Source organism: Nothobranchius furzeri, chromosome 6 (assembly GCF_043380555.1).
Source record: "Nothobranchius furzeri strain GRZ-AD chromosome 6, NfurGRZ-RIMD1, whole genome shotgun sequence".
NCBI lineage: Eukaryota > Metazoa > Chordata > Actinopteri > Cyprinodontiformes > Nothobranchiidae > Nothobranchius > Nothobranchius furzeri.
Window position 1 is genome coordinate 37,515,727 of NC_091746.1, and position 14,714 is coordinate 37,530,440.

The 14,714-nt window shown below is 42.3% G+C and overlaps 1 protein-coding gene across 1 annotated transcript in view; it reads right to left on the reverse strand.

Annotated features, from left to right (window-relative positions):
• Positions 1-13,428, reverse strand: part of vcanb (versican b) — a 41,291-nt gene extending 27,863 nt beyond the window's left edge. The window contains exons 1-6 of the mRNA XM_015973931.3: positions 13,209-13,428; positions 9,548-9,625; positions 7,840-8,265; positions 4,396-4,570; positions 3,045-3,172; positions 420-716 (exon numbers count right to left, since the gene is read on the reverse strand). Coding sequence (XP_015829417.3) covers positions 420-716; positions 3,045-3,172; positions 4,396-4,570; positions 7,840-8,265; positions 9,548-9,620 — 1,099 coding nt within the window. The 5' untranslated portion in view covers positions 9,621-9,625; positions 13,209-13,428. The remainder of the gene's footprint in view (positions 1-419; positions 717-3,044; positions 3,173-4,395; positions 4,571-7,839; positions 8,266-9,547; positions 9,626-13,208) is intronic.
• Between the last annotated feature and the right edge of the window lie 1,286 nt (positions 13,429-14,714).

The window sequence follows — 14,714 nt, forward strand, 5'->3', positions numbered from 1 at the left end:
CCCTCCTCAGCGCTGTAAGATGCATTTACATTTACAACGTGTTGGTTTGGAGGTTTCATCCCTTAATAAATGAAATCATCAGGTTGTCTGATGCTGAAATGTGTTTGCTGATCTGAGACATTTTGTGACCAAAATTAAAACAAAATGATTAATGGCTGTGTTTACAGAGTACTATTTTAATCCTGAAGACTCAAAGCATTTTAGACTACAGGTCATGTTCACACCCCTTAACATTCAGATCAAAAGAGGCTAAAAGGGGTTCAGTGCCTTGCCCGAGGACACTGATGTGGTGAGAGGAGCCAGAATTTAACATCAAGCGTTTTGGCTGGCAGACACCAGGTTTTCCTATATCAAAGACTTTCCAACTACACTTTTTGTTTCATGAAGCAGCTGAAAGAGCAGGAAAGATGCGTTTTTACCTCTGAAGCAGTAAGCTCCATGCTTGTCTGTGGGGTCAGGGAAGCCGGTTTGGTTTTCATACTTGTAGAGCGTACGAACCCCCAGTGTTCCACCTCCACACTGAGGCAGGGGGACGTTGATAGGGTACCGGACACTACCGTCAGACAACCAGCCATAGTCGCAGCGGTTCAGCCCCTCCCTCCAGGCTGCAAACAGCTGACCAGGAGAAGCCAGAGCAGCACCATACGTCTCACATTTTTCTTTTGCCTGCTGCCAGGTGAGCTTTTCACTGATGGAGAGAGGGTAGAAGATCTCACCTGCAGAGGCAGAAGGAAACACAAAGGTCCATCAACATTGTAGACTAGAAACATTTCTAAATTTCACAAAAATGCAAAAAAACATTTTCTCAAACCACACTAAATATGACATTTTATTAAATATTTTAAAAATCTGTCAAAACAAAACAGAGCTTCAAAAGCGTTTCATGGTTTTAGACACCAGCATAGCCCTGAAACAGCTTGTGTACGTGTTTAATGACATCTTTTAAACTTTGGATTCAGGGTTCCATGTGGTTCTGGTACTTCTTGATCGATCTGCAGCCTTTGATATGATCGATCATAACATCTGGATCGCCAGACTACCCATATGGGCTGGCATCACAAGTTTGGCCCTTGACTGGTCTAGGGTTTAATTTTCTAGCAGGACCCTCAGGGCCATGCTGGACAACTACTCATCCCAGTCGGGCTCTCTTCCTTGGGGGTCCCTCAAGGTTCCATCCTTGGCCCATTACGATTCTCCCTCTACATTCTGCTTTTAGGAGTTACTCTCAGACAGCATGCTGTTTCATACCAATAGCTGTGTTTCCACTACCAGAACTTCAGGGTAAGTTTTCAGGAACTTGCCGACATCTGCATGTCTCCACTTGACCGGGCTGGCCAAATGGTTATTTTCCGGGCTGTTTTCAGGAACTTTCTGAGTACCTGATCAAGGGTAGGCACTTGGAATGGTCTGGTGGAGTAGCTGAGAGGAACATTTGCATAGCTCGAGCTTACTGGTAGTTAGAAATTACCTTAGCAGATGTCGTTCAAAACAACTGGTTTTAGTAAAATTAGAAGAGTTGCGTGTGAAATGGAGTAGAAGCAAAAGAAAAAAACCCACCTATCGTGCTGCTTTAAAATTCCCTTACTAATCTCCCGACATCCGGAAAACAAGGTGATATTCCCCCACAATGATGTAATTCACAGGGTGTCATTAAAAAAACTATGCTTCTTCTGGTCATTGAATGCCACATTTTGCATCACGCAGCTCCTTTCACCCTCTGAATGGATTAAATTAAGCTGTACTTCAACATAATAAAACTGTTAATGTTAATGATGCTACGGTGGATGCTTTTTAACCCTGATCAGTGACATCACTCACTGCCGAAGCAGTCGCGATATGCTGACGTCTGTGCAAAGTCCTCAAAGGGCTGAATTTGAATGGAGACAACAGCTGTGACATCTCATCTTCCAGTCAATTTTCCCCTCCCAGAATTTACCCTGAATTTCTGACCATGGAAATACACCTATTTATATGCAGATGACTTGCTTAAACCTACTTACTCCACTTAACCTCTGTTTGATTGTCTTCATGATGTCAAGGAATGGCTGACTGAAAACCTCCTAATTGTTTTTAGTCTCCATGTTGGAGCAACCCATCCATCTGACCTCCACTCTCTTTCTCCCCAGGTATCCTCTACTGTTTCCAAATTTGGAGTGAAACTGGACCTGGTTGTGAAGATGGACGTTTAGGTCAGTAGCCCTGTCAAGTTCTGCCTCTACCACCTCAGGTGAATTTCTAAATTAAAGCCCATCCTGAATGTCCATCTTCTAGAATCAGTGATTCACGCCTTCATCACATCCCGGCTGGATTACTCCAACTAAAACAGCTCTGTCCAGACTTCAGCTCGTCCAGAGTTCAGCAGCAATGTTCCTGACTGGAGCTGATACTTTCCATTGATTGCCCGTTCAGTTCAGGATCAAGTTCAAATTTCAGCTTTTTGCATTCAAATCTTTGAATAGTCAGGCTCCTCTCTATCTGAATGAATGCCTCCATTTCTACCACCCTCCTCGTGCTCTTAAGTCTGCAGATCAGCTCCTCCTTACCATCCCTAAGACATGTTTGAAGACCTGCGGGGAAATGGCTTTTTTAAATCTGTGCACCAAAACTTTGGAACTCACTACCTCTCCAGGTTAGGCAAGCATCCTCTATTGCCATTTAAATCACATCTGAAAACTTCTCCCTGGCCTTCAAACCCTAAAGCATTAATTCACACTTTGCCGTCCTTCTTTCCACCTTGGATGTTCAATTTGAAATCTGAGGATTGTATATTGTGGTTCCACCTTGTTTGTTTGGCTTCACTTTGTTGCTCTTTTAATTGTTTTTATGACCTACAGTATGTGACCGCTTCTGCCTGTGTTGTTGTATTAATGTGCAGCGCTTTGGCCAGTTGCAATGCCATGTTAAAAGTGCTCTAGAAATAAAGTGGTATGGTAAGAGATATCTAAAATGTAGGCCACAGAAAAATCTCATTACGTTTTGATTGACTGAAATCTGCAACTGGCGTGTCACAGAAGACCCAAAAAACCCAAAGGTTTTGTGTTTACCGTGTACTTTATCTACGAAGCAGTAGACGTCATACTTCTCTGCAGGGTTACGGACGCCATACGTTCTCACACCTGGCTGTTGCAACAGATCACCCGCGCAGCCCGGGCGAGGAAGAGCAATCGGATATCTAGGGTAAAGAAGAATATGAAACAAAAATGTTTATGTGGAGATTAATTTTCTTTCTGCTGGGGTGCACGGAGTAGAACAGAAAATCATGACATCATGGCTCCAAAAGATGTTACATATGTCACTAAACGTTTACAAGGTCATCAAATTTTCCTCCTTATTTTGCGCTTGTGAAACTCACATTTCACAATTTTTGTTCCAAATTTACTCAAAACTGGACGTCCATATGCTGTACTCATAAAACACTTAGACATGGACATGATGGCATCCATTTGGTTTTAGAGTTTCTGGGACTTGGGTATAGAAGACAGTCAGTGTGATTGACAACATTTGCTGGTAAGAATTTGGCAGAAGCTTGCTGGTAACAGTGCTTTTGTCATCATAGCACCAAACTGAAATGCTACAAGTGACACATTTTGTAAATAGTAAAATCATGGTAGTAAAAAAGCTGTGGAAATATTTGGGTCCACTCAAATTGTGTGACAATCAGTGTAAAAACTTAGTCTTGAACCCTAAAGAGCATCACACAATCTAATTTTGTTAGTTTTCATTAATTTATTCATTTAAAATAATAATGTTTGTACTGATGACTTAGGGTAGTTCTAGATCAGGCTGCTTGTGTCCGTGATCTCATTCTTTTGGTCACTACCCAAAGCTCGTGACCATAAGTGAGGGTAGGAACGTAGATCAACCGATAAATCGGGAGCTTCTCCTTGCTCTCTCTTCCCCACAACAGACCAGTACAACACCCGCATCACTGCAGATGCAGCACCAACCCGCCTATCGACCTCGCGCTACATCTTTCTCTTGTTCGTGAATGAGAAACCTAAACTCCTCCACTTGGGGCAGGACGTCATCCCTGACTTTCCGACTCAAGACCATGGTATCAGATTTACAGGAGCTGATTCTCTTCACTTTAAAAATGTTTTGGTTTGTTTTTTGCAACAACTCACTCAGTGTGGTTTTAGTAAGATGATAAGTTAGCCCAAGAAAACCTCGCCAGTTTTATATTTTGACTGGAGACAAGAAAACTTCACCTTGATTACATGAGATAGAAAACCCAGTTGTACATCCTGTTTCATTCACTACTGCTGTTATTACACTTTGTAACAACTGCAGGCAGCAGATTTATTTCTAATTAATGAGTAAAATAAATATTAATTTATTTTCATTTTTTTAATGTAATAAATCTGAACAGAAATAATATCAGAATGATATTTGTACCTGACTGTTCTGTCAGACAGCCAGCCTGCATCACATTGGTCATAACCATCCTCATAAGCAGCGGTCAGCTGGTTGGGTGAAGCCATGATGGCGTCCACAGAGCTGCATGCATCCTTGGCCTCAGTAAAGTTCAGAGTGTAACGGCTGCTGCTGGCTCTGTAGTGGAACACCACTCCTGCAGAGACCGTCAGAGATCTTAAGGTCAAACATGGCCACAGCAGTGTTTCACTAAACAAAATGCAAAAACAGGGCTGAGAAACTGAAGTTAGAACAAGATCATCCGATTACATAAAACAGATTTATTAAGCTAAAACCTTAAACTGACAAATATTAGGAGAATATCTGAGAAAGATAAATAAAATGGCAAAGGAATCAAGTCTCATTATTACAAACAAGATGAAAACATAACCATAAACATACTTCACAGTTAGTTTAAAAAAACAATATGGTTCAAAAATAGATGCAAATAAATAAAGCATTCTTTAAAAATGACAATAAAAACACTAAATGTTGTATAATTAAATGATTTTATATAAATACATAAACAAAAAATGATGAGATAATTTCATGTCATGAAATTGTTCTTAAAAATATTAAATAAACATACACAGAAAGCATCTTCCATGCATTGCTCCTGTGTGTATGAACATCTGCATTGCAGTTTTTTAACACATAAGTGTTATTCACACTTCTGCTGGGTTAAAAAGCTGTAATGCAGATACACAGAAAGCCTTACAAAGTATTATGAGGAAAACAAAAAATAAAGTTAAAAACACTGACGAATAAAAATGTATAAACTTTTTTGTAAATCATAAATTATGTGTACATACCAACACACACAGCTTTTTCTAATACACCAAAGGTCCTATTGAACAGTTGGATTCCACTACATCTCACATCTCAGCAAGTCTCTGCTCCACTGTGACGTCTAATGGCAGCAGATTACAGGCAGACAGAACCTGATGGCTGCAGAGATCCATGACACAACAGGCAGAAACTCAAACCCGTGGGTTCTTTCAGCTGTCATTCTGGGACTAAATATCACAGCAGTCTGGTGTCATTTGGTCTGAAGGATCAGTTCTCATGTCGGGGGAATCCTGGCAGGGCTGCAGGTGGATGTGAAAGGACGTCTGAGCTGCTAAATGCAGAGTTGTGTGTCACTCATAGGGAGAGGCTTTGTGTGGATGAGCCCAACAAAGACTTCTGTTCAGCATTAATGTGGAATCTATGGAAATGTCTTGGAGAGCAGCTCGGCTCAGCTGGACCAAATGTTACCAGCTCTACGGAGCAGTTTGTTCTGTAGCCACGCCACACTAGAGCTCAGACCAAACCAGCAGATCGGTCCAGCATTAAAACCAAATAAGAATCTACTTTTCACTCATTCTTTTTATCAGGAAAGTAGCATGGCACTGTTGTTAGAGGCAAATTTATATCCAAGTGCAGAACTGGAGTTTAAACTCATTTGTCCTGGTGTTTGCATAGCTAAGAAAAATCAGCTGCACGACCATTCTCTTTTATGCAAATAGTTTATCAGTTACTTTATTTTTTTTTAATTCACAGCTTCCAGAGTTTCTGTAGCAACCATGAGCTGCAGGTCAGATGTTCTAACGAACCGGTCACCAGTGTGAGCTCCAATAGACGCAGGAGTTAGTTGGTCTGGAACATACAGGTGTGTGTCAACATAATGCTAAATCAGCAGCGACTGCTGAGACGCATTTGCAACTGACCACCATTCTGGGAGGGGTCAAAGGTCATTTATCAACTATTTGAAGTTCATCTTCATGAAGAAGGCAAGACAGTTGTATTTATATGGGCTCGATTCCAGCTCCCGCCAGGGGTATCCTGCTGTTGTGTCCTTGGGCAAGACACTTCACCCAACTTGCCTGTGTTAGTGGTGGTCAGAGGGGCCGACGGCGCCAAATGGCAGCCTCGCCTCTGTCAGACCTCCCCAGGGCGGCTGTGGCTACAAGTAGCTTACCATCACTAGCAGTGTGTGAATGTGAGAGTGTGTGAAAACGTCTTTGGGTGTCTAGAAAAGCGCTTTATAAGTTCAATGCATTATTATTCATTATATAGCAAGATTCATACACCGAGGCAACTTGTTAATCTACCATGTGTGGACACCCAATCTAGGGGTGTAAATCATTAGTTTGATCACAATATGATATTCTATCAGTACCGTGGATTGTGTTTTAAATCATGTCTGAAATCCAGTAACAAACCACTTCAATGTGATTAGATTCAGGATCCACTGATCGATATAAAACAATCATTTCCTAGGAGAGAAGACTATTTCTTCACGGTCTGTTTTCTGACTGCTCGCCATGACGCTGCTGGCTTCATTATTTAACACTTTTGGTAATGTGCATTAGCAGGTGGAAACAGTGTCTGAGCGGAATTTCAAACTAAAGATAAAAAAAAAGTCATAATGACAAACAAAAACATTTTTCACAGAACTTGTTTGGATGTTACTCTTCTACAAACTTTGTTTTTGACTTTTGGAAGGAAGCAGCAACAAAAGGAAAAAAAAAGTTTTCTACCACTGCGTCAGGAACTCCATCTCTTCTCATCCCCCATGTGTGCTGTGCGCCTCTTACTTCACCACTTTATATACGGAAGTCAGAACACACAAACCGCACTTTGATTCATCCAATCAGCCAAGAGTTACAAGCCTCACCGTTCACCAAATCGGTATTCGTCTGACCAGTAAGTTAGTTCTTTATTTGTGCAGTAATGCCTTTACGTTCTCTTTGCCCTTTGAGAGACGTACCAGTGTTACTAGATGAACTGCTTGTCGGCAGCTTTCAATGCTCGTACTCTCGCATTTGGGTCTCACCACACATCCAAACTTGCTGATCTCAGTTCAGTCAGCGATCGTTTCTGACAGTGGTTGGGTTCGGATTCACTTGTCCACACTGTGGGAACGGCTGCTCTAGGATGCTAGTAGTTTATTTACAGGCTTTCGCCAGCATTGTTTGATTTGAACGAGTGTGCTGCTGTTGACTTTAAATTTCCATATCAAGCTAATACTCGTAGGGCAACTGATGACATCAGGTGACTTTAGAAAATTCAAAAGGGTTCAAATGAAGGCAACTGGACTTTTTTGGTTTCTTGAAGATGTTTCGCTTCTTGTCTGAGGAGCTTTGTCAATTCTGACTGGAATATGGGAGAGTCAAGCTTATAAGCTGTAGCTGTCTGTTATTTAACAAGCAGAAACTACTCTGAGTACCCCCTCTCAGAGAAAATTCCTCTTTCAGCAGCTGAACTGATAAATAAAAATTAATTAAAAAAAATGATAAAAATCATAAAAAATGTTCAATTGTTTAAGTAATTTTTAAAATAGAGCACTTTTGTCCCTGCCAGTGGTGCGCATCTGGAAGCAGTCAGTAAGTGTGTGGACTCCTGATATCGGCTGTTAATGTGGCGGTGAAGTGTTTTACTCACCGGAGACTCTGAGGCTGACGGTGCTCTGAGCGTCCTCCATCCCATACATCACCTTACAGCGATAAAGGCCGCTGTCACTTGCCCTGAGCCCCGTGATCATCAAAGAGGCATCACCCGCCGCCAGCAGATCTTTGGATACCGACACCCTGTCCTGGAACTCCGAAGCCACCTTCATGTTCCCTTCAAACGCCACAACCACCCCCGTCTCCAGCAACTCATCCTGTGACTCTTCCACTTTCACCCACTGGATCCTGGCATTTTCTCTCTGACTGGGGGGTACGGTTGTTGGAGTATGTGTGGAAATGTGTTCCAGGCTTCTGGGAGATATTAGCATTGTGGAGAAGTCACATGGCAATAGCACCGTCTCGCCTAGAAAGCCTGATACCTGTGAGACCTTCTTAATCCTTCCTGGAATGTGTGGGGAAGCTGGAAGACAAGAAGATGGCATGGAGGCATCTAATGAAGACCGTCTGAGTGTCTGTCCACTCATGCACGCACACGCACGCGCACACGCACACGCACACGCACACACACACACACACACACACACACACACACACACACACACACACACACACACACAGTCAAAAACCAACAGAAATGGCTGAACTGAAGCCTGATGCTTAAACCTAATCAAAGCATCTTCTGCTGCTAACCCATGATGGGTCTTGGAGCTAGAGCCCCTGGCTACCTCCTCCAGCTGATTCAGAGAGACTCAGAGATGCTCCCAGACCAGCTGAGCTGTGAGATATTATTTGTCCAGATAGTTCTGGATCTGCTCTGTGGTCTCAGTGAGGAATATCTAAAATACATGATCAGGTTCATCTGATCATTTCACGTTCATGCCATCAACTCATACTTAGACCTAAAGATAATGAAGCATGTAATAAAATAAAGTTCTGATTGTAGTGTAAAATGATCAAGGTCACTGTTGAGCAGTGTGTTTGAAGTTTCTGAGCTGATTTAAGATGGTCCAGATGTTACCAATTCAGTGGAACGACCCATGAGTCAAATTAGAAGAGGGATATGGAAGCTAGCTTCAGCATTGTCCTTGAATGTTCACAACCAATCACAAACTGTGCTTTACAGAAATTGCTTTAGAATCTTTTAGACGCCCACAATTTGAAGAAGGGACTCTGCTAATCGATGGTCAGGATGCAAAAGACTCTGTGGAATTACCCTTTAACCAATTGCTGACTCAGAAGTAGCCTCCAACTGTCTTGACTTGTTGCAGACGTCTGTTTTAAAACAGTTCCCTTAAAAAGGAGGATAAGAGCCACTCCTCTGGAAGATGAAGCATGACTGATAGAAAGCCAACATGTCCTTTTATTTAAATGGAAATGGAAAAAATATGTTTAGGAACTTTTCTATTTGGCAAATGTCAGCATTGTGTTAGACTCGTATCAGTCTGACTCCTCCAAGCCTGGACCCTGCATCCTTTTACGATGACACGGTCTTATTGGACAGTTTAACCTTGATCAAATTAGATCTGTTTCAATATTTAGATACTTTTTTAATTGGTTACTTTAAGAAAATTTTTCTAAAATGCGTTTGAGCTCTGAACTTCTAAATAAATTGTGTTTAATCTGTTTGAGGTCCTAACCTAAGGAGAACAAAAGCATAACTTTAGCTGGTCTCAGGAGGATTTTAAACATAGATCAGTACAAAAAGTTGAAGGATATCCTCCCTCCTTTAATCCTGGACTCACCTGGCTGAGGGCGAGCTGAAGACAGACCCAGGAAGACCAGCAGGTGCATGAGGGCGGGTCCAATCATCTCCATGAGATCTGTGGGCAAAACAAGGAGTTGGTAATTGTTTCATCAGCTTTATTTGGTGAGTTTAGATGTTAACCAAACTGGTTTTCTAAGAGACATCACCATGTTTCTTAAAATGTTCCTGTCGACACCACACAGAGAAGTGGAAATGATAATCATATTACATCTTGGTTACTTTTCAGATTTTTGAGTCTGACATTCAGTAAACGTTCAGCACAGACAATCCCAGAGTAACTAGAGGGAGTTTTCTCTGGAGGTGGAAGATTGTCCCTTTCTGCCTCCACTTTATTACTGCTGGTGGCAGAGAGAAGCTGCAGGAGACCCGTGAACTGTTAGTACATGTGCTGTCATGTGAAACCTTACGAGGCTGCCCACACATCTGAGACATGCTGTCACATCCTTTCAGAGTGAGAATCAGACATGTGGTTGGAACCACGCAGCTCATGATCTTTATGTGTATGGTGGTTTTGTCAAATTAGACTGCAGTTAAAGGATTTCAGCAGCACTCGAGGTGATGATGGCTCTTTATGAACTGCTCTGTCCCAGCTTTAGAGATGTTCTGCTCTCTGTTTTCAGGGCCATTTATTTTTGGTGCACAAGCGCTTTTCCAGCAGTCAACAGGTGGGGTTGCTGTGCCAACACAAAGACAAACAGGACAATCATCATACATCCTCACACACATAGACAGGTTAACCTCATGTTTTGGACTTCTGGAGGAATTCAGAGCATCAACAGAACACTCACCAAACACACAGAAAGGTCCCAGTGAGATCTGAACCAGAGACCTTCTTGTTGATTACCTGCATCACCATTCTGCCCCAAGTACATCCCGCTGAATCCAGTGTTTCAGTATAGTCGGAGTCAGAAGGATTCGATTCAATTCCTTTCTACTCAGCTGCATCACACTGATGCTACAGTCAACAGTTAAAGAGGTTTTGGGTCATTCTGAAATGTTCTTCTGATATCTCATCCATTTATTTTCTTAATGAAATAAAGTGGGCCAGAACACCAACTGTTGTTTAAAACAGAGTTTATTGGACTGTAGCCTCAGGTCTAAAGAGTACAAAAATGCAAGCATAAAATTGGGACTCGGTAAAGGCAGATACTAATTTCTAAATGATTTGGACAACGATCTGAAAACAAAGCAGAACTTAATGTTAGCTTTTGACAAAACCAGTAACTGGCACAAATGATAATGACTCGCACATGCTTTCAGAGTCAGAGGACTCCAAAGAGCATTACACTACAGTGTAACACACACACACACACACACACACACACACACACACACACACACACACACACACACACACACACACACACACACACACACACACACATTGATGGTGATGAGCTACGATATAGCCACAGCTGTCCTGGGGTGCACTGACAGAGGCAAAGGCTAGTGATATTTGCCTATTCAGTATCCATCCACTTTCATGTGCTTATTCTGGTTGGGTTGCGGGGGCAGCTGCCTAAGCAGAGGCTCAGACTTCCCTCTCCCCTGCCACTTGGGCCTGCTCCTCCGGGGGAATCCCAAGGTATTCCCTGGCCAGCCGAGAGACATAATCCCTCCAACGCGTACTGGGTCTTCCTTTAGGTCTCCTCCCAGTTGGACATCCTAACTAAACGCCCGAGCCACCTCAACTGGCTCTTCTTGATATGGAAAAGCAGAGGACCTACTCCAAGCCCCTCTCTGATGAACGAGCTTCTCACCCTATCTCTAAGGGAAAGCCCAGCCACCCAGCAGAGAAAACTCACTTCGGACGCTTATATCAGCGATCTCGTTCTTTCAGTCACTACCCAAAGCTCGTGGCCATAGGTAAGGGTAGGAACATAGATTGACCGGTAATTGAGAGCTTTGCCTTCCAGCTCACCTCTCCCTTCACCATGACAGAGCCACATCACTGCAGCACCAATCTGCCTGTCAATCTCAGAAGCTTTCCCTCGCTTGTGAACAAGATCTTGAGATACTTAAACTCCTCCACTTGGGGCAGAAAGCCATCGCTGACCTGGAGAAGGCATTCTAACCTTTCCGACTTAAGACCATGGTCTTGGATTTAGAGGAGCTGATTCTCATTCCTGCTGCTTCACACTCGGCTGCGAAACGCTCCAGTGAGAGCAGGAGATCACGGTCCGATGAAGCCAACAGGACCATGTCTTGTACAAATAGCAGAGACCTGATCCTTAGACCACCAAAACAGATCCCCACATCATCTTAGCTGCACCTAGAAATCCTGTCCATAAAAGTTATGAACAGAATCGGTGACAAAGGGCAGCCTTGGCGGAGTACAGCTAAATATGTTGGTCTCAACTCTGAGGCAAAGGTTACAAACTTCGCCAACATGCAGTCTATTTTCAGTAAAATGGTAAAAGTTATGTATTCATAAAGCACCTTCTAGGGTTCTATTACCCCTCCAAAGTGCTTTACAACACAATCAATTATTCATCCAAATACACACACATTCACAAACTGGTGGTTATGAGCTACACTGTGGCCACAGCTGTCCTGGGGTGCACTGACAGAAGCGAGGCTGCCAAAAGCCGGCCCCACCGGCCTCTCTGACCCCACCAGCAGACAATGAGGATGAAGTTGGACTCAACAATTGCGACAGACTCAAACCCGCAACCCTCCGGTTATCGGGTGGGCACTTAACTCATCTGCCACTGTCCTAAAACATTTCTTAAATAATTTTAATATTAAATAAATCAGAGTCTTTCATTGCAGTGTGACTATTTTAGCCGCCACTTCTATCGTTTTACTTTTTCATTCAATCACAATGTATCTGTAAAACCCCAAATACACATTATCTGAACCAAATTGATCAGTTTTAGTGAAGCTGAAGAAAAAAATGGTTTCAACCAAGTTTTCAGCACCTAAACTATAGAAACATTTATTCATGTTGAAGTGACTCAAACACAAACCTTCCTCCTGTGTGGTTTTGGAAATAACTTTCTAATATTACCAGAAATGTGTTCTTAAGTCTAGATTTTGACGTCCAGCACTTCTTCACAGAGAAAGCCCACACTGTCATCACAGAAGGTTTGAGCAACAGTCTGGAATTTAACAAGAACAATTTATTTTACAAGAAATTTGAACAACTTAAACTAATAAACAGACATTTGGAGAAAACGAACAAACACATTTGACTTAAAACCTCGGCCAAAAGGTTTATCAAGCTTTGGTTTGAATATCCTCGCCCTGAAGGGTTGTTTGGTGTTTTTATGATTTTACACTGAGGCCAGTAATGCACAAAAATAATTAAAACCAACAGAAAGAGGAGAGGTTGTTTTAGAGAACAGCTGTTTGAGATGGAATCTCCCAGGATGAGTTCTGATCCAGCTGCCGCTACAACGTGTACCATGTAAACCATGTGGTGAAGCTGTCAGTGGATATGAACTGGTCCTCATAAGCTTTTATCAATGAGTTTCTCATCTGCTGTCACGGTGGGAGCTTCCACATCCATACAGACATCACCTTCTCCAGTGGGATGGCAGCAAAACAATCAAACACATGCACTTTAACTCCAACATCTTCAGGGTTCAGACAAACTCAGAGCAACAAATAGAGAATGAGTGATAAATTCATCCTACCCCGCAAAGGCTGAAGTGTCACAAATCCACTTGGCTGATGGCAGCTTTATCACTTAAAACTTTTACAAGCGAAGATCCTGAAGGTCCCAAACTAGAGTGAATGCTGCTCCTCTGGAACAGATGTCTTCCTTCACCTCTCAGAGCTGGCTGCAAGTTCAAGTTCTCTTTGCACCCACTATTATCCAGGCATTAGGAAGAGGAGGAGCCCAAATGACCGATGGTACAACGCCCAGCCCAGGCAGATGGGGAGGGAGGGAGGAGGTGAAAGTGTGATATACAGTAGAGGAGAAATGGGGGAGGTAAAAATTGAGGGAAATGAAATGGGGAAAGCCAGGGTGAGTGAGAGAAGGCAGGGTGAGTCACAGGAGAGTGTTGCAATGAAAGTGAAAAAAGTATGAGACACTGTGACTACTGATTTGCTACGTCATATCAGAGGAAGGAAAGATGGTGTGGAAATAATAACTGATGTTAATATTTAATGTGACTTTTATTTTGTTAAAGGCAGCCCAACTGCAAGATACATAGGTCATCAACATCCCAGTCAGGTTACGCCCACCGAGAGGTGTGAAAATATTAGAAAATTCTAATTTGTTTTTAACCTTACTATTGGAATTTTTAACTGTTAATGTCCCATTAGCTTTCACACTCGTGGTGTGTGAAATTTGTTCTCTGCGTCTGACCCATCCTCTGAAGGAGCGGTGATCTGCAGCAGTGGTCATACTCGGGAACCATTTGGTGGTTTAACCCCACAATCAAACCCCTTAAGGTGACGATGTGTATTTTCCCTGGCAATAGGGGGCAGTACATACCTAAATCATTGCAAGCAAGCAGTATTCTTTGTTTAAGACCTTACCAACGGATGACCAATAGGGTCAAAAATCCTTGGAAGTGCAACCTCCAGCAAATTAACAAGCACATAAGACTTTTTCATCACCAACGAGTGAAAAGGTAAATGTGTAAAACAGTGTTTATGAATGATGAACGTTTTATAACCATTTGTTACAAACCAGTTCATGTGTTTTGTCCTCACAGGCTCCCATAGAAGGAAACATGTTGTCTAATATGGCGTCGCCCAGAGACTTAGACCAGCTCCATGTATTTTAGGCACGATTTTTATGGTAACATGTTATGAAGCCACCAACATTTTTCAGCAACTGGGCATCATTTAATTCATTTTTAACAACATCTTGATACATATTTCCAGATATTAATGGTAAAAACTACACATTGCCTCTTTAATATTGAGTGTCAAGCGGGGAGGCATTAAGTTATGACCCGACCATGGATTTCAACTCATAGTCTCCCAGTGTGGACACTCATACAACTAAGTCACCAAGCTGGTGGGTCTAGCTAGTAGGGCTTTAGTGTATTTTCTTTTAAATTAGCATTAGATATGTCTGGTGTTTCCTTAGTTCCTTTACAAAACTTAAACTGTTGGTTGCTGTACTTTTTTCTGCTTATTGTGGTTTCTGCTGTTGATATTATTCATCTTTTTTAGGCTAAATT